Source organism: Schistocerca americana, chromosome 6, assembly GCF_021461395.2.
Source record: "Schistocerca americana isolate TAMUIC-IGC-003095 chromosome 6, iqSchAmer2.1, whole genome shotgun sequence".
Lineage (NCBI taxonomy): Eukaryota > Metazoa > Arthropoda > Insecta > Orthoptera > Acrididae > Schistocerca > Schistocerca americana.
In genome coordinates this window covers 145,761,083-145,782,376 of record NC_060124.1, presented here as the reverse complement: position 1 = coordinate 145,782,376, position 21,294 = coordinate 145,761,083, and the positions used below count along the sequence as shown (strand labels likewise).

At 38.4% G+C, this 21,294-nt stretch overlaps 1 protein-coding gene across 1 annotated transcript in view; it reads right to left on the bottom strand.

Moving 5' to 3' along the window:
• Positions 1–4,559: 4,559 nt before the first annotated feature.
• LOC124619466 (39S ribosomal protein L39, mitochondrial) overlaps positions 4,560–21,294 on the bottom strand; it is a 75,700-nt gene continuing 58,965 nt past the window's right edge. Inside the window, exons 6-9 of the mRNA XM_047145866.1 lie at positions 20,449–20,549; positions 18,573–18,644; positions 7,469–7,516; positions 4,560–4,796 (exon numbers count right to left, since the gene is read on the bottom strand). Coding sequence (XP_047001822.1) covers positions 4,719–4,796; positions 7,469–7,516; positions 18,573–18,644; positions 20,449–20,549 — 299 coding nt within the window. The 3' untranslated portion in view covers positions 4,560–4,718. The remainder of the gene's footprint in view (positions 4,797–7,468; positions 7,517–18,572; positions 18,645–20,448; positions 20,550–21,294) is intronic.

Sequence of the window (21,294 nt, the reverse complement as noted above, 5' to 3'; positions counted from 1 at the left end):
AATTTGCGCAAATTAAACTTAAAACTATCACTAATGTATCTTTATTGTTAATATTTTTTGGAGATATCTGTATTAACAATGTTGTTTAGTTGCTAGGCAGTAAACCACAATTGTGTAATGGTTGGCATGTAGCCATGTTTTCAACATGAAAATGTGAGCCTACTGAGAAACTGGCCTGAAGTAATATATTCTGAGTCACAAGTATCATATTTCATGCAGCAAAAGATTATCTGAGCACATTGTGAAGAATATAAATAGCAGCACGTAGTGGTCCAAGTTTGAAATAACTCTTTGTCGCACATTTACAGACTAGACACTGTATACAAGTCAGACTACCCCATTAACAATTACTGGAAACACAGTGACTTGCACTGAGAATACAGATTTAGTCTTACCTTCATTACAGAGAAAGCTGTATGTAGCGATTTCCTGCGGTCAAATGAGTACCAAGAAAGAGGTAACAACTTGTTTTAGCAATTTATATGTAACAGAAGAGTAGCCTGCTAGCCATTAACCCTGATTTTTCTGTAATAAATTGTGGACCAAGTTTATTCGATAATTAGAATAGTTATAAGGATTGTATTAAAGGAATGTAACAAGAAATTCAAAACCTGGATTTAGAAGTGATTTTTAGTTGACGTTTAACACACATAATGCATGAAATGCGAACATTGCAGCCAATGTTATAAACGCAGGAGACACTTATAATTTTTCTGAGTGTTTGGAGCACCATGGACTGTTAGAACAGTGACCATTCTTGCAACTTCCCTCAGCACAGCACAGAGAAGACGCTCACTGACAGTAGCACACCCAGCGACACCACTGGACTGTGAGTGTAACTACATCATCTATTCACACAAGTCCTGGTTTTGTCCACAGCACCACAGAGGACACATTCCATGTTTGGATGCTCCAAGAATGATTGCCACCAGACAGCAATCATCATTGTCATTTTCAAATAAGCTTGCAAAAATGGTTACAAAAGTGCTGGTGTGAGAAGGCATACATGTAAGTGTGCAGGTGACACTTGAGAATGAGTGAAATGTGACTCCTGATGTTCTACAGCAACAAAAACATTTGACAAGAAAACAGAAACTTCCAATGTATGACTCGCCCACAAATTAATATCTGACTTAATAACAGCATGCCCTATGGAATTGCACAGAAAGAGCTGAAACGTGGCTGGACGGTACAAACTGCATATGGCATGCGAAAAGTGTTAGACTGGTATGATGTGTTCTAAATGATTGGATATGCAAATGATTATGAACTTCAGTAGAGCTGCACAAGTGGGTAGGATTAACTCAGTGGGTTTCTCACCAAGAAATAGCAGTTGACTGGTGGTTGTCTATGAGAAGACCATGTTACACTTCTTGTAAGAATGAGAATCATCTATCAGCATGTGTCGAAATTAACAGCTGCAGGATCAAGGCCCGTTGAGACTGTGGTTTATCATTCCATGTTATTGCTGCTTGCATAGGTCAGTATCCCATGCCTCTTTGAAAGTGGAGTTAATAGGTTCAGAAAGGCCATACTAAATCTCATGAAGGATTTCAGTGGCTCTGTATGACTAACACAAGATAGGACATACATACTGTTTGCTTTGAAATACAGGATTGTACTGCCACATCTTATATAGAAGGCGATCAAAAATTTTCCATCTGAGGGCACTGCAGCAATGTATATGCAACATAGCACAACTCCGTTGTGGGGTCTATAACCACCGATATGTAGGCAAGGAATCAGTGAGGCTGTCATGTCTTTCCAACAAGCGTGTGGTAAATGCAGAAACGTGAACTATGGCAACATTATTATCAAATGTGTCCAAAAAGGACCAACATGCTGTTATACTTTTCTTGGCTGCTGATGGATAAATAACTATAGCCATCCATCAGCGAGTGAAGAATATGTATGGGGCAGCATCTCTGTCCACGTCTGGGAAAACTGTGACAAGGGGTACTGCCGTTTCATGATAATGAACGTCCCCATATTGCGAATGTCGTAACAAAGGAGCTACACCGACTCAAGTGGGAGACACTCGAGCAACCGCCATTAGCTCAGATCTCAGTCCAGGTGATTCTCAGACCTTTGAATCCCTAAAAAAAAAAAAGCCTTGAAAGGTCACCGATTCTTGTCGGACGGTGTGCAGCAGGCTGTTATGGACCCCTTCTCATAGCAGTACACGGTGTTTTACCAAATGGGTATCTTCAACATAGTGCATCGGTGAGATAATTGGCTCAATGCTCACATCGATTTTGCCCAAATGGCATACCGATTCTGGACTGTATGCGGCCTTCAAATGGAAACTTTCTGATGGCCCCTTATACCTTGATTCCAGAAAACAAGACTGTATACAGCCTTCAAATGGAAACTTTCTGATTGCCCTTATACCATGATTCCAGAAAACAAGACAAGTTTCCACACTGACAAGTGTGATGATGTCTGGAGAAACATGGACTGTCAGCAAGGTGATCACTGGTACAGTTGCCCTTGATTGACAAGTGAAAGGCACACCAATAGTGGTGTACGCAACAATCCTGGACACTGAATGTAATGCCAAGTTTGCCAAGAGCTCAGGTCAAGGTAGACACAATTGGGTATGATGTGAAATAAATTTCCCTCCATTTTGTAATTATATTTGACTGTAAACACACAATTTATAATACACAAAAAAATCACTTGAGAAAATTATAAAATGGGTGACCAATACCTACCTGCAGGACATCAAATTCTTAGAACTGGTGACAGACACAAGTACAAAAACTATCCAAGCTTTTTGAGCTATTAGTTCCTTCCTTGAGGAGGAGGTATGTTGAGGATGGTTAGAAAGGAAACGAAAACATCACTAAGTGCAGAAAAACAGTAGCCGAACAAGGCAAAAGTGTCGATAAATGAGGAAGAACTATTGGCAACCAAAGAGAGAAGACCATTCAGCTATGCAAGTGGATCACCAAACAACAAAAGACAATCACTAAAACAGAATGTCTCAAAATGAAAATTTCCTTGAGAAAAACATAAATTTATTAGATGTACTGTAATAGTTGACAGTACTCTCCTTATTCATTTCCAATCTCTCTCAACATACACCTCTTTCCTCCCTGTGGAAAGAACTATCTCAAAATTTTATAATATATATTATATTCAATACAAGCTTTCATCTTTAATTTAATTCTAATTTAAATGCTACATACATATGAAACAGGCCAATAATCAGTCATCACCTGCTACGCAATAAATTAACTATGCAAAGAGGCTCTTGTGACCCCATGATGCCAAGTGTCCGCCAAGTCATTCGCATTGGATGCAGTACTGAGGACCACAAAGTTCTCACAGGCATTGTCACTTTCCAAACTTTGGAGGCAGTACTTCTCATTTAAGTAGCTCCTCAGTTGACCTCAAGAGGCTGAGTGCACCCTGCTTCAGTCCTCTAATCCATGGAAAAATCCACATCTGTACTAGCTCCTTTGCATGGCAATCAGATATGGTGATGGCTCAGCTATCGAAGTAGACTCCAAGTACATAAGCTAATAATATTTCAGGTTTACACAGTGTGTAAAAAGAAGTATGGCCAAACGATCGGGAAACATTCCTCACATGTAGAGGAAGAAACTATGTCGTATGGACTTATGTCCAGAAACACTTTAGTTCCTTGTTAAGAGTTCATTTTCTACTTCTCTTCATAATCACATTAATCATGGGGAAAAAAATAGAGGAAAGGAACATATCTTCACATTATGAAACACTTTACTAAATAAAATTTTCAAAAGGCCCTCCATTAGCAAGGATACATATATCAATCAACCACCGCATCGAATCCTGTTGTACTAATACGTCCTCGAAAAACTGTATCATTTCATTGCCTTCCTCAATACTGGCATGAAGGCACTGTACATCATCTACTGGGCTTCTGCACACAGGAGCCTTCAAATGCCCCCACAAATGCCCTCCTCATTTCAGTGTTAATGTTCATAAGCTTTTAAATAACAGATTCCATGACAATGGATAGGTCTCCACACTCTCTGGATCTAAACCCAAAAGGCTTATTTGTGGGGGCATTTGAAAGCTCTTGTGTACAGAAGCCCGGTACAACAAGTACAATTCTTTGTGCTTGTATTGTGAACAGATTTGAAACAATACACAATTCTCCAGGGATGCATTAGTGCATCAGGGATTCAATGCAGCATTTGGTTGATGCATGTGGCTTTGCTAACATAGTGCATTTTGGAACATTTCATTTCATAAAGTGTTTTATACTGTGCTGACATGTTCTTTTTGTCTGTTTTCCCACGATTAATGTCATAATAGACAGAAGCACAAAATGAGTTGTAACATGGAAATAAACTTGTACTGGACCCATGTCCATATAACATAATTCTTTCCTCTACATGTAAGGAATGTTTCTTGAAAGTTTGGCCAAACCCTTTTTTCTACTATTATTTTTTATTTTTTATTTTTTTACACCTTGTATACTTACATGTGTAATTCTGTCCCAGCATTTACAAAGAAATTAGCATACACACCTATCACATGTGATATTCTGATATAAATAAATGGCTGAATATGGTGAAAAACACATTTATTAAAGAAAATCTATTTATTATTGTAAATCAATAAAAAATATAAATACATTGTGAGACCAAAGCCTCAAGGTGTATGCACTGCTGTCATTTTTGGGAGACTAATCCTCCTAATAGGGAGATCTTAGTTCTCGGCTACAGTCATGCCACAGTTGAAGCCATGACAGGTGCCGTCTTAGCTGGTTCTGCTCTGTAACTGTCTGGGAGATGCACAGTGTTCTGTAACAAAAATGTTCACTTCATGAGACTTACATGCAACAAGGAAACAGATTTTTAGTTATACAAGTGTTTTTCTTTTTTTCCCAGATCAACAAGTTTTTGTTACAGACCTATTGATGCAGCGAATGTAGCAAACTGTGACAGTAGTCAGGGTGAATCCACGAGCTATTGGATCTTTTGACAGTCATCAGAGATATTTTCGTATATCATTGAGGTATGGTAATGTTCTCACTCACAACAATACATCTCATATTCTGTGTAATAAGTACAAGTGGGGAACATCGTATCAAGTTTGTATAATTCAGACCAAGCTACTTAAGATGGTGCTGAAAAAAACCTCCCTCATGTTCTCCATTCTCTGTATTCTGACCCACTCCACATGACACAATGCCTTAACCCAGACAAGCTGGAGAACTGCAGTCCCAGTACACAATATTCAGCCAGCACAATGTAGCCTTATTAATTTGTGTGTGTGTGTGTGTGTGTGTGTGTGTGTGTGTGTGAGAGAGAGAGAGAGAGAGAGAGAGAGAGAGAGAGAGAGAGACTCAGTGCTTTTATTATTTGTCAGCTGTTATCTTTACTGTTAATTTATTTATGATCAACAATCATTGTGCATACACAAAAAGCTAAGGAAGCTCAACAGAAAGATATAAGTGTTCGTTTTTTCTTTGAGATTTTTGGGAATGGAACAGTAGATAAATAGTCTGAAGATGATTCAATGAACCCACTGCAAGATACTTAAGTATGAATTACAGAGAAGTGACGTAGTTGTAGATGCAAAGTGTGTGAGAAAAAGAATAAGACTGATTTTTTTAACTATCACAGTTTTTATGTTTTTCAAACAACAACATTATTCCCTTCAAAGTAGTTCCCTTTGGCAGCTATACACTGGTGGAATCATTGTTCCCAGTCTTGGTAGCAGCACTGAAAGCCTTCAACTGGTAGGGCCTTTAAACTGTCAATCACATTCTTGGAAATGTTCTCTAGAGTGCCAAAATGAGATCCTTTTAAGATTTTTTCAATTTCAGGACAAGAAAAGAGTCATAAGGACTCAAATCAGGCAAATATGGGGGCTGTGGAACAACAGGACCACATTTGAGGCCAAAAATTCTGCGATGGAAGTGGCCGTGTGACATGGGACATTGTCACGATGCAGCATCCACTTGTCTGAAACGTCTGGTCTCAATCGATTCACCCTGTTCCTGACACTTTCAAGGACATCTTTGTAAAACATTTGATAGACAGTTTGTCATGGAGGATCAAATTCTTTATGCACGATACCTCTATTGTCAAAAAAGTAAATCAGCATTGTTCTGATCTTTGATTTGCTCATTTTACCTTTTTTTGGCTGAGGAAATGTTTCAGTGTGCAGCTCCTCAATTTGCCACTATTCAAAAATCCAGGACTCATAACCTGTGATCACATGACTGAATGATTAATAGTCATTGTCAAGCCTCTCAGAAATATCAATACAAACACTTCTTCAATTGTCCTTCTGCTCAGTTGTGAGGTTTTTCAGCACCATTTTGGTACAAACATTTCACATGTGGAAATCTTCAGTCAAAATTTGATGTGCAGTGTCAGTGTTATGGCCAGCTGATTTTAGTAATTCTGTAATTATACTGTCTTCTCTGGACACTTCATTGTTTTAAGTCTGTTTCAAGAAACTGATGAAATTGAAATAACTAGAGTTAGGGTTGGTGTTCTGGTTTTCAGTGGTTGGAATTTATTCACTGATTCTGTGCAGTTTAGTAGTTTTTCAAAATAATTACCAAGTACCTTACATTTTTTTCTGGTTTTAAGAGCCAAACTGCCATTTTCATTTGTGAAACAAAGACTGTGAGGGTGGTAGCAGGTTAGTTTTGTTTTGAATGTTTTATAGAAGTTTGATGCACAACGTAAATGACAAATGTACAAATTATGGATGGAAGTTTCCTCAGAAATTCAAGACAAAAGTTGTTCTTAATACAATAGTGCTTTAGAACTGCTATGTCCTTCTATTCTTTCACACAGAGAGCTACATCAACCAACTATTTACTGAGGATATGCCACTCGATGTGTAATCCAAAGCACGTGTCACAACATATTTTTCATATACTGTCAAATGTCTTGTATGTGGCAGGAAAAAGTCTTAGGTGTCACCAATAAACAACTCTCAATTTCCTTGGTCAATAATCCAAAATCTAAATGGTTAAGCAACCAATTATTTTATTTCCTGAAGTATAATTTTTGTATGGAAAAGAAAAGTTTAAATATAATTTCAGTCATACAGAGTATTTTTTACTAAACATGTTGAAAATACAGTAGCAGATTGTAATTTAAATGCTGAAAGTGACAGCACTTCACTTCAAGCTTTAGGAGCTAAGCCAACTGGAGAATTAAATTTTAAAACCAACAAGAACGCAGTTTATGTGATAGACATCCTTGTTGTCTCTCTTTTGATCCAAGATTGTGGATGACTATTGCAAATCTCTTTCCCACACACTTTCATATCTTTCTTCATACAAATGACAGTCTCGTTGGGAAAGCATGCAAGTAAGAATGCCAGTCTGCAACCATTTAACAACTGAACAAGATGTACATTTTACTTTCTGTAAGTTTTTTAATACTTGTTTCTTATTTTTATATTTTAATACAGAACAATATAAAAATCAATAGGTGTATCAACTCACCAGCTTGCTTGCACGAGACTCCAGGATGCCATAAGCATAGTGATTCAGCTACAACACAGAACAGTAGTAAAATTAGTACAGTTTGAAACCTTATAGGGCAGAGCAAAAGCAACAAGAAGGAAATTAGTAACAGAACTTAAATTTCTTAGTTGAAGGATCATGTTACCGTGTGTGTGTGTGTGTGTGTGTGTGTGTGTGTGTGTGTGTGTGTGTGTGTGTTTACATAGCTCTTTTCCCTACACCCTACTCCCACTGCCCCTTCATCATCCTCGTCATTCTCTTCTCCATTCCTCCCTCCTTTTGCACCACAACAATCAGTGCACAAAACTTGTTTCACAAAATATACTGTTTCTAACATTCACCAATACTTTAATTACACTGGCATTCTAAGGGTTTTTCACAATAATGTTCTGGAGTACTTTACACTGAAACAAATCTGAAATCAATTACTACAAAATTTCAATGAAAATAACAACAACTGAAAGGAAGAGAAATTTTAAGTTAAGAGGTAACTGCATCATCATTTGCTGAAACCTTCATGACACCTTCATCATTCTACAACATACTACATTGACCTTTTTGAGTGAAAACATGCCAGTTGCTCTTAAACACAGGTAACCACTGAGAAGTCACCTTTCGTTAGCGTCCTGTCTAGGAAACGTGCAGTACCCTCTTCTTGAACATAAAACACTGAAACACTGCATCACGTAGTCACACAAACAATCCTTACGTCTGCTAAGTTGTCTGTGCATGTGTTGATGATGGCTCTGGCATGATACAGCAAATAAAAACAAGTGTAATGCAAGATGACAACCAACACACAACGTAACTGAAACTGCTCAGACAAAACCCAGCCCGTCAACATAACAGACAAACTTCCACATGATCATCACTGATTGTGGATGATAAGCAGTTCAGACGACAAGAGAACAGCATCTTCTGAAAACATGATGCTACAGAGGAATGCTGAAGATGAGGCACATAGATCAAACTACAAATGATGAAGTACTGAACTGAACTGGAGGGGAAAAAAAAAATGCAATTTGCAATTTCACAAAAGGAAGGGATCAGTTGACAGGACACATTCTCAGGCATCAACTAATTGTGATTTATTTATACAGTGAGAAGGTTCAAATAGATATAGGTTGCGGTAGTTACGCAGAGATGAAGAGGTTTGCACAGGATAAACTAACACGGAGAGATTCATCAAACCTGTCTTTGCACTGAAGACCACAACAACAGCAGAGTTACTCTTTGGATGAATTTTGAGCAAAGGCAGTCCTACATATTTTTCATTTAATCATAATGTAATGCATTTATGAAATACAGGGATAAATAAATTAAATTTTTGATGCAAAAGATAAATCTGTCAAGTATTTAAGTCACAGCCATCAATTACACTTTTGTGAGGATTAAAGCAACCACTTAGGCTAGATCCCAATGTGCAGCCTAGGCAATCAAATGTCCAGCTGTTAGTATCTCTTGCTGGATCAGTACAAGGGAAAGGCAACCACTAACCTAAAGTGGATTTATGTGTGGAGCACAGACAGTCTTGTCGTGGGCATGGCAGTGTGTGTGTGTGCGCGCGCGCATGCGTGCATGCATGCACTGTTGCTAGAAAAAGAGCTAGTGTTCAAAGCTAATGTGAATGCTGTTTTCTGTTACATGTTTCTGTGTTCTATGCATTGATCTGCTATAGGTGTGTGGTTGTGTTTACACTGTTTTATGTACTGCAGCATTCAGGAAATTCCAGTCTTGATGGATCGCTTTAGAAGGAAGAAATACAGGTGGGCTACTCTGTGACCTACACATCAGATAGCATAGTGAGTCAAGCTCTTTTACTCTCTTGACTAAATGTATTACAGATGTGTGCAGTGTAAACTCTGCTGCACTGCCTCTGACCTAAAACCAAAGCATAGATACAGACACTCTTAGTAGTCTTCTGAATACTGTATGTTGCAAACCAACAATATTCAAAGGAGATTTATGACTCTACTAGCATGAGAGCAGTACATGAACTGGTCATGTTGATCCCAAGCTTGGGCATTAAGAAGCAATGAAGTAGTTTAGGCTAGGACTACGTGAGCATAACTCTGCCAAGATTCAGCACTGTTCAGATGTTTCACCAAATTCTTTGAAACCTGGTCAACTACTGCACACTACGGCAGTGTTGTTGGAGGCCCCACTGGCATGTGCGAGTTGCTGAGACATCAATGGTTCAAGTTGAATGAACAAATATTGTGAGTGATGGATTAAGGGAACTCAGGTTTTAGCTTAACATTATTGGGAACACAAAGCTATTTCTGTGACCACACTTGCTATAGAGAGTTTGGTTAAATAAAAAACAATGTGGACCTTAGGAACCCAACTGCTTCTACTACATTACTAACTCATAATAAACAGCAGAACCCTGTACTTCACAGATAATACACCACCATCAAACAAGAGATATTAAGGTTATCATGAGAGCAGTGTAAAGAATGAAGGCCAAACAGAAGTAAAATCATATCATATATTTTACTAGAGAGGAACAGTTCAGGAAGAGAACTTGGGTGTAGACTTTACTGTAAACATGAAAACTAGAAACAGTAAAGTTGAAACGGAAGAAATATTATCAGAGAGGATAACAAGTATCACTTTAAACACAAAAATAATATATTCAATAGAAATAATTCAGGTCTATGAAGTAAGATGCTCACATTCTGATGATGATGTTGAAGATCAATACAAAAGCTGATAAATGATAACAAATCCTATAAAAATATTACAATGAGGAATTTAAATGTGAAAATGGGACAAAAACTAAATAACAGTTCTTCAGTTGAAAACATCAGATTTAATAATGAAAATTACAGACATTATACATCGTTGTGTGAAAATGCATTTTGTTTAAGCAAACATACAGTATTCAGAAGACTACTAAGAGTGTGTGTATCTATGCTTTGGTTTTAGGTCAGAGGCAGTGCAGCAGAGTTTACACTGTACACATGAAATATTTAGCAAACGATTCACTGTTCACATCGCTGTCCACAACAATAATGGAATTTACTGAGAATACACATGTCTTTAACACATTCTTCCACAAGAAAGCAAATCGAAAATGAACTTATCATTGGCAAGATGGAACTAAAAATGAAACTTACTACATTTCATCAAATAAAAAGAAATTGTACAAGATGCAGCAATCATTTCTGGGTTCCAATTTGATCACAGACCCTTATGACATACAGTAAATATAAAAACAACATTAGGAAAAACAAATAACACTCCACATGTCAGAAGTCGGAATTTATTTAGGAGTAACTAGGTTTACCACACTAAATTAAGCAACAAGTTCAGCATCTTAGAAAGCGAAGGTTATACAGACACAAAAGGCAAAATAGACAGTTGTTTAACAAAGGTACTAATGAGAACAGCAAAGAAAGTTGGAAGTTTGGAAAAATACTCAAAATGGAATTAGGCAGCTTTTAATGAAAAGGGAAGAGTTTAAGTTAATAGCAATAAGCCTACTGTAGAACATGATGAATTATACAGAACTATTCCTCAAGATGTTGTGAAAAGATACAGTAAAAATATTATAAGAGAAACATTTGAAAGCAATGAAACAGAAAAATACAGACAAGAAACCTATGCTGGGTAGATACCACATATAAACAATTAAGAGGGCAACAACGCCGAAAAAATTGTAAAAGGGTACCAAAGGTGCCAAGAGATGATGATGTTTTAATAGAAACAGCTAAAGCTGGAGGAATGTACTACAAAAGGAACTTAATTGTTTATAAAATGCCTGTAGAGGAAGATAATGTTGTAACTACAGCACTTCCAGCAAAATGAGAAAATAACCATATAGATATTAGCCTCTTCTCTGTTATGTGTAAGCTATTCTCTAAAATTATTATCAACCACATAAGAAAAGAGATTTTATCAGCCAAATGAACAGTTTTAGAAGCAGATGTGGTATTAGAGTATAATGGACCATCTGCAAGTCAGGAGAGAAATAGCAAAGGGGATTAAGGAGACTGCTTTACCACTTTTTCCCTTATCCCTATATTTTGAGAAGGCTTATGATTCAGTTTCAACTAAATCTACAATAACAACTCTTGAGAAACAAAACCACTATTCAACCTATGCTAGTGCACTGATCGTCATAAAAACAGCTGCACCCACAAGGACCCAACCTATCTGCTGCAAACTATGTGGGTATGTTGCACATCACCAGCTATGCCAACAACCAATTTTTCAAGAGAGGCAGCATGCAGGGAGTGTGAGGGGGGCTGTGATGTCATACCCATCTATTAATGCAAAGGGCCCTAAATGGCTGTGCCGGCCCGTATGACAGCAGGTTACCCAGTTGGACAACTTTGAGAAGAGCTGCATCATGGGACTGCAGGAGGCTGGGTGTCCTATCATTGTATTATCCACCACACCTGTCATATGGGCACCACTATTGCCCATTGTTGGTGGTAACATGTACAGGAACTCACACACGGACAACATGTAGGATCTAGTCGTCTGACATTCTCCACAAGCAAGGAGGACCGACAGAGTGTGTGCAACATGTGAACAGATTCAACCATAGTAACTGTTCAGCAAGCTGTCCTGCCTTCTCTGCAGCATCTCATAAGTGTTATTACCATTGGCAGGCAGGTGCAGGACACAGGTCTTACAGCACACTGACCATTATGATGCCTTCCAATCACAACCAGCCAGCATCACGCCTCCCTTGCCTAGTGTCAGCAATCACAGACATGGGGCCCTAAACAGTGGCCTGGTCATTTTTGGTGATATCCCACTTCTGCCTTGGACGTGACGACCACTGTGTCCATGTTTGGGGTGTATGGGAGAGTGTCACAAACAGCAGTTGTCATTTCTCATCCCATCTCCCACCAGCCTGGTGCGATTGTATGGGGAGCAATATCCTATGGGGCCCGTTCACAGTTAGTGCCATTCGTAAATGCTCACAGCCATGCCGTATTTCGACAGGACACTGGTCATCCTCATACCGCTGCACCTCCTAAGCATATCTTGTAGTGGTGAATACTTTTCCATAGCCAGCCACGTTGCCCAATTTACCTCAGTTAAGAATGCGTGGGGATTCCATCGAGCGTGCCATCAGGACTCCACCTCCACCCACTAATCTGCAGGAACTGCATGCCCATATGCAAGCACAATTGGGACAGAGTATTACAAGACTACACCGAACTCCATCCGAGGCCTGTACAACTCCTGCTTGTACCTGGGAGGGGGGGGGGGGGGTAAGATGGGTTGCACCTCCCCCACCCCCCACCCTCACTCACCACAGCTAGCTTTCAGGGAAAGGAAAAATGTAGTGTAAACAGGCAGTCTTTAAAAAAATAAAAAATAAAGTCAATATAATGCAGGTTTTTAACGGGGTCAGAATTGTAACTCCTTTACAGCTTCTTAAATGTCACCATTCTCTTCCAAAGTATTAAAAATACTCCATTACTCCATACGACCATGTCCAGCCCTCCCCCCACTGCAAACTGTTGTATGGGCAACCCTTGGATGCTTGTATTCATAACCACTCGGATCTGACGCCATACTAGCATGTACATTTTGTGGCTTTGTAGCACAATAAATGTTGGTCCTTCAAAGTTGAAAGTGTAATCATTTTGTATTTGTGGTACCACCTACCTGCCCACCAATAATGGTCACAATCCACTTTCTCCTTCTCTATGCAGCCCTTTTTATGGTGATCAGTGTATAATGAAGAACGTCTACATCAATGTTACAAGTTCATTTAGACTTCATAAGGATAGTGAGGAATTTAGAATGAGCATGGAGTTCAGCAAAGAAATTTCCTATCCCCTAGAAAGTTTTCAGGTCCTCACTCCAAGAAAAAAATACGGATTACGTGTTAATCAATCATATCTGAATGACCTTTATTTTTCAGTTGGCAATATAATATTTGCCTCTAGCCCCGATAAGCTTCAAAAAAATTATGGAACTACTTGACAGATCACGCTTGTAAGTGGGCCTGAAAATCAACTGTAATATGAATAAAACAAGATAACACACTGAAAAGAAAATAGTGAAATTTAACAATATATAGAATGAGTTGTTGAGATTTTGTTTTTAGGGCAGATGAAGACAGCCACTGGATTGATGGGAAAGGAAATCAGCAGAAGATTAAAAATGACTGTAGTGCATTGATAAACTAAATATGGTCCATAAATTGAAGACCCCAATGTATTTGAAGTGGCAGGTATGGACTTTGAGCTCAGTGGACAACACAGAGAATGCTGTTAGGAGTTAACAGCAGAGACAGGAATGCTAACAAATGGATCAGAGAACAAATTGGAATGGAAAATAGAATTAGCACTAATGAAAATGAAATGGAGGTTGGTGAAATATGCATAACTAGTTATCACGGAACATGGGCCAAGGAAATTCTTTGTTAGATTTCAAGAAATAAGAAACAGCTATGCGCCTCCAGTACATTTTAATTATGTGTATTACACATTGTATTTTATGAAAAGGATTGACTGCTACTCACCATGCAGAGGAGATGCTGAGTCACAGACAGCACAATGAAAAATAATGTAGACTAAGTCCTTCAGCAGATGTAGGAAACTCACATACATTGTCATAACCACAACTCACATATTCATGGCGACTGTAATTTCTGGGTGCTAAGGCTCACTGTGATTGTGTCTGAGATGAGCAGAAATCTTTACTGGAGTGGCTAGTGGAGGTACAGAAGAGGTATGTGATCGGGAAGGTGAAGGGTACCAGGGTAGGGATGGGAAAGATGTTAATGCTGACTGTGGGAGCATGCAGGGATGTTGTGGGGCCAGGACAGGACTGTTAGGTGAGACAATGGGGGAGACAGGATGGGGTGGGAGGTGCTGGGAAGGGGTGGGGGAAAGGGCAGAGGAGAGAAGTAGAAAATGGGAAATGACTATGCAGGTGTGCTGACAGGATACAAGGTGTGTGTAGTAGTACTGAAGTGGGAGCAGGTAAGAAGATAAATAGGTGGAGGACAGGAACTAGTGAAAATTGAGGCCAGGGGAGGGGAGCAGGAGGGGTGAGGTTATAGGGAGGGGGGGGGGGGGTTACAGGACATGAGCTATGAGCATGAGCTATGAGGCAAGAGGTTGGGTGCAGGGGTGGAATAGGGACAGATAAGGATATTGGGTATAAGGGCAGAATAACACTGTGGGAGGGGAGGGGAGAACAGTGAGAAGGATATTTTTTATTCCAAGAAAGGATCAGAGACAGTCAAAGCCATGGCAGAGAAAGTGGTACTGACTCACAAGGGTACGCTCTTTTGTGACTGGGCAGTGGGTATATGGGTGATGGTAGGTGACTGGGTAGAAAAGGAATGGAAGATCTATTTCTGGATAAGGCGGGGAGGGTCTGTGAACTCCTTGGTGAGACCCCTAGCACATTTGGATAGGGACTGCTTGTAATTGCACATGCAACGACCATGGGTGGCTAGGCTTTATGGAAGGAATTTCTTAGTGTGCAATGGGTGGCAGATGTCAAAGTTATGGTATTGTTTGTAATTGGTAGATTTGATGTGGATGGAGGTATTCATGTAGCCATCCATGAAGTAGAGGCAAATCAAGGAAGATGGCTCGTTGCACTGAGGCACTGAGGGGAACGAATTTGGGGGGAGGGGGGGGGAGGTGAGGTTCTGAAAGAATGTGAATAGGGTGTTCTCATCCTTGGTCTAGTTCATGAAGATATCAATGAAATTGAACCAGATGATAAGTTTGGAATTCTGAGTGGTTCGCACTCAGAATAGGTCAGCACTGGATGAGGCCACATGGGTGCCTACAGCTGTATCATAATTTTTTTTTTTTTTTTTTTTTTTTATGCCTTCAAAGGACTCTGTGTGAGGATATAATTGGTCATCATGACTAGGAAGGAGGTCGCAGATTTTGAGTAAGTTGCACACTGGGAAATGTAGCAGCTGGGCGACAGATATTGGGGATGTTAGCATAGAGGACGAAGACACCAACAGTGATGAGTTGGGTGGTGAGCGGTAAAGGAACAGGGACTTCAGAGAGTTGGTGCTTATGTGAATGTAAGTAGTCCAATACCTGAATATATCTAGCATTCTTTTTCAGTGTGCCTGTCTGCGACTCAATGAGCCCTCTATGTCATGAATAGCAATGTATCCTTTCCATACTGTCATTACTCCATCACCGATTTCCCATTTTTTAATATTGTACTTTATTATACTTACAGCTCTGAAAATGGTCAAATAGATCGGAAACAGTTATCTTATTACAGAAGTGCAACAGTGGTAGAAAAAATTAGAAATTAAGAAATCCATGGAAAACAAATAACAACTGATAAAATAATAAAAGCTCTCTACAAAAAGGTGAAAGATATCTCACAGTAGAATAATATCTTCAATGAAACATAACTAGGCTATTTCCAAAACCCATGGGCAGGGGAAGAAGAAAATATTGTAACACTCAATCACTTGTGAATGTAGATATAACCTCCTTGGCAGAACTGGAAGATGCAATTGGGTCCATGAGAAACAGAATGTGTCCAGAGACAACCAAAAAATTCAGAGCTTATTAAATACGTCCCCAAGAATCTTCGGGTTAGGCTTCTAAATTTTATAAATCTATGCCACAAGAGTGGTCATGTTCCAGATGACAGCAGAGTAATCTTACCCATTTATACAAAAGGAAACTGCAATATTTGTAATAACCATGAAGGTACAAGCCTATTAAACTTTGGGTGTACTATGCATCCCAAGATACTTTCCAAAATATTAAAAGCTTTAACAGAGTCTTTTCTGATAAAAGGAGGATACTGTATGGATTTTGCTTTCTGTATTAACCAAATAACAGAAAAGCACGAAGAATTTAATCTTCCAATGTATATAACTTTTGTGGATTATGAAAAAGCCTTCATCCAGGTGGTGAGATCTAAGTTATAGGAAATTTTAGGAGAGTATGACATCCCCTCAGCATTTATTAAGGCCAATGAAGAGTTTTTATGCTGATAAAAATATCAAAATACATATCAGAACTAAAATTAGAATCAAGAATAACATATTGGGACAGTTACCTGGGCTGCTGTATCTCTTATGCTTATGGTATTCACACATGTTAGATACAATTAAGAGAACATTACTGAATAAAAAAACAGGAAAGAGATAATACTTAAATTTCATAGTATTATGACTGTACCTTTACTGTGTGTGGATCCCTAATGTGGACTTTAAGCCCTTAACATCATAATTTTTTTCAAGTTATATTCCAAAAAATATTTTATAATGAAAAACATCCTATACTGAATACTTTACATATAAGCATACAAAGACAGCTTTTAAAACTCGAAACAATAATTTACAAAATTTGGAAGATCACCAATAATAAAATCACGAGTATAGTCGTACACTGGACCTCGACTAAAATATCCTGAAACTTGACGTCGTTTTTCAGTTTCTTTGTATCTGTGAAGTCTAACCATGTATTTTACAACAGTTTCCTATTAACATAAATCTAGATAGCTTTTAAAACTCAAAATAATAAGTTACAAAAATTTTGTAGATCACCAATAATAAAATCTGTGTACACTTGTGTGCTGGACTTCAACTAACATATCCTGAAACTTAAAGTCATCTTTTAGTTTCTGTGTAGCTATGAAGTCTATCTATGTATTTCACAATTGTTTCCTGTGAACATAAATCTTGTCAGAGCTGATTGGTGCACAGTTGATGTATTTATCTCGTTCCACTGTTGGGCACTTTTCACTCAACTGGCAAACTGCTGTCACTTCCAGTCTCTAATGAAGTAACATCAGATTCTTCTTCGCTTTCTGAGCCACTAAAGTCAATGCCAAACCCAGTGTCACTACAGCCACACTTTTTTGAAAGCACTGCAATACAAGAGAGAATCTTAAAGTGTGCATTTTGCTGTCTAATATCCAAAGCTGCAGGGTTAACGACCACACAGTTCTGAGGACTGAAGTGCGAGAAATGAGACTTCTAACACATTGGGCAGGATACAATTAGAAGCTCATAAGAGGGACAGTGAAATAAGAAAGGAGCTCCATGTTCTAGGAATGGCAGAAGAGACCCAACAGTGTAGCAATCAATGGCATGATCATTTAATATGTATGGATCGAAACAAGATATGGAGGAAAACCTATTACTAGAGATCCAAGGGTAGAAGAAGGATAGGACAACCACACAGAAGATGGTGTGATCAGCTTTAGATTGCTTGGGTTTGGAACACGCAAATATGTCTAACCTGAAAATGTACATGATGGTAAGGACCTAATGGAAGGTAGGTAGATGACATTTAAAAAAACAGATAAGAGCAATATGGACAGACACAGCTGAAGGCTTTAATGCATAGCAAATTTTGGAGGAGTCCTTTATATAGCAGTGGAACTAAGTTTTCACGTACGACTACTACTCCCTCATGTGGGGATCATACCAGCAGTAGTCATGTTCGCTCACACTGTGGATGATAAGCAACTTGTGTGTGTGTGTGTGTGTGTGTGTGTGTGTGTGTGAGAGAGAGAGAGAGAGAGAGAGAGAGAGAGAGAGAGAGAGAGAGCGCACATTTATGAAAACTAAAGTTCATATTTGTAACACAAAACAAAAAAGTGTTGTTTCTGAATTCAAAGTTGTGAAGAGAGATAAATATGGAATTAATGTAAATGACAACAGAATCAAATCCATGAAAGGTATTTGCTATAGGTAATAAACTTTAACAATAAATTAACAGGTGCATTGTAAAACAGAAATTTAATTATATCAAAATGATAATTCATTTGAGATAATTGTAAAACTACAAGGAGACAGTATGGTTGGACAGTATTTACCTACAGAAGACAATGTTCCAGTACTGTCAACTGCCACATTTTAAAGAAAAGAAATCTACCCATAGCTTGATATTCTGTTTCCCCCGTTTCTCATAACAGATGGGCCCTTCTCAACCTGCGGTCTGAATGACCATTCTTCTTTCCCAACCTTACAAAACTTACTCTTTAATCCGTCAGGAAGGTCATAAAAATTGTGACAGCTACTCTCCTAATTTTACCTCCTGTGGGTAAGTTCTGGCTAGGCATCTGTAAAAGTATAAAAATCGTTATTCCCACCTACCATGAGTCCTCTGGGCAGTGCTACTCCCTGAAACCTGTACAGGCTGCCACTGTCTGTTTCCACATGATGAACCTGTCACACAGAATAAACACAGGCTTTAAATGACAAATACTAATAAGACAACTCACTATTTTCCCTTCCATAACTTAGTTAAATCACCACATGCATTTTAACTGCACATGTGCAGTTCCAAGAAATTGAACAGACTGTTAGAAACAAGACAACTATATGCAAACATATCTGAAACAAAAATTCATGATCATCAACACCTAGTACACTTAACCTAGAATGAAGAAGGGATGGAAGGTTAGGGTTTTTACACCTTATCAACAACAAGGTCATAAGAGAGAGTACAAGTTCAGGTGGGGGGAAAAAACTGGTCACGTCCTTTACAGAAGAATTTGCCTTATGCAGTTTAGGGAAACCATGGCAATCCTAAATCTGGATAGTCTAACGAGGATTTGAACCACAGCCTGTCTGAACGTGACTCCAGAATCTTATCACTGGTCTTCTCACTCAATCTCTGAAATGAAGAGACGCCACTAAATCAATAGGTTTGTCACTTACTATATATGAAAAAAATTACATACAAATAATGCTTCAATGTTTATTGGCACTGAAATCTTCTCAGACATGATATTTCACTGGTGCATCTGCCAGTTATTAATAGATATGATAAAAGATCAACTCTTAAGAGGCTGTGTGTTAAAAACACATTAAAAGAAACATGGTAAGCCAACAGGAGAGTTTCTATAAAGCTACATATGTGGCCATAGAGTTGATCTGTGTTCTGTAGTGCCAGTTCACATTCTGGCTGTGAACAAGAAAAAAATGTTGGCTACCATATACAGCATGTATTTCAATAGCTTCTTAATTTTCAAATTCAGTCTTAATATATTTGTTCGTTCAAATATGAGGACTTCTAGTTTTCTATCGAAAAGCATAAGCCGCAGTTGAAATTCTCATTGTGGTTGTCATTTGCAATGAGTGGAAGAAGGAATGATATGAGTTCACAACATATTAGATACTGATGTTATTAAAGTTGGAGCACTACAGTCAAGCTGCCTTAAGAAGCTATCTGACGATTCACAGCACTGTTACCAGCTTTCAGCTGCGAAGCGCTAGTGGCTGCAGGCAAAAACAATGGCCATCTGCAGAACGGTGACTACACTACGGCATTACCACAGAGATGTTTACAAAATCGTGTTACGTTACTAATGAGGTAGGCCTGTGAAGCTGTCATGCCCGGCCCACTGGAACCATCAGGAATCAACTTATGCTGACTTGAGTATAATTCATAAGAAGAAGTAATGTGAACAGACCACATCCTGTGGTTCACTTTGAGTGACTTAAATAAACTGTGGAACACCTAAATGTGGATGTTGTATGGCCACACAGAATCTTAACAGCACTCCTGGTTGCAAGTTCAGTGACTAAATACAGGGTGACTTTGCTTACTGGTTATCAGAGCACAGAAGTTACTAAAAGGCTACATGTTTTTATAGTTTGCAATAACAGAGTTGCATAATTAGAAATAAGCAACTTACAGTATTTTCCTTGTTCTACATATACATTATCTCCATACACCTGTTGACTACTGACAACACAATGATAAACATCTTCCACCAACATGTCCCATAAAAGAAAATTAAATACTAGAATGCATCAGTGACAGCAATATGTTATAACACTTAATTTTCACAACAGTGCCACATTCTGAAAGATCTTCAGAAAATTATATCGTCACTGGCATAATAATATAACAAACAAATGCCACTCAGAAGCTACATTCCACTTACTGCTTAACTGTTTCTTATTATTTTTGTACAAAAATTCGATACAAACATTCATGAAAGAATATTAAAAGACTACTTACTGCAGTTACAGTACACCGACCAATAAAGCCAGTATTGCCCACTAGGGGACCTCTGCTTATATCCACATGCTCTCCCATTCTGTACACAGTAATATCTCCATCTGTTGAAAAGATAAAAACAAAACATAGTTTAAATCTCATATACTTCAAAGTTATTCTTGTACAAGTCAGTGACAATACAAATACGGACACTTCATCCATCAATTTAAAAAAATAAAACAATTCAAAACACAAAACCACAGTGAGTAAGTGATCTGCAATGAACTGGCAGTGCTAATTTAATTACTACCTCAAAAATAGGTGATATAATTGTCCCTGAAATCACTATCACATTTTCTGCATTCAATTTCCTTAAATTCACCTTCTGGACAATAATAATGACAGATGTTTCCTTTAATTTACGTCTATGGTCACAAACTTTTTGTTAACAGATTACCAGTTTCGGTTGATAATGACCATCATCAGACCAGCAGCAAAAAATGGGAAAAACATAAATATACTCCCAGATTGTCTACAGCTTAAAAACAATACATAGACCTTAATGAAAAGTACTACTGACAAATATATGCATATGTGCGCTTTTAAGTATGAAGAGGCATACCTGTTTTATAAAAACAAAATCCTAATGTAATGCAGCCATAGTGGCATCGTCAAATGTTAAATGCAGAATCAGCACCAGCATCGCCAAATATATATAAATAACATCATATGCACAAGTCATGTTGTCAGTAGCACTAATGTTCAAAACAAGCTGCCGTACAGTAGCCACAAGCTGTTTGTGTTGTAAATTCACCAGATGTCGCTAATGTCGGCGTACACTAGTTTTCAATAATTAACTGCATAGCG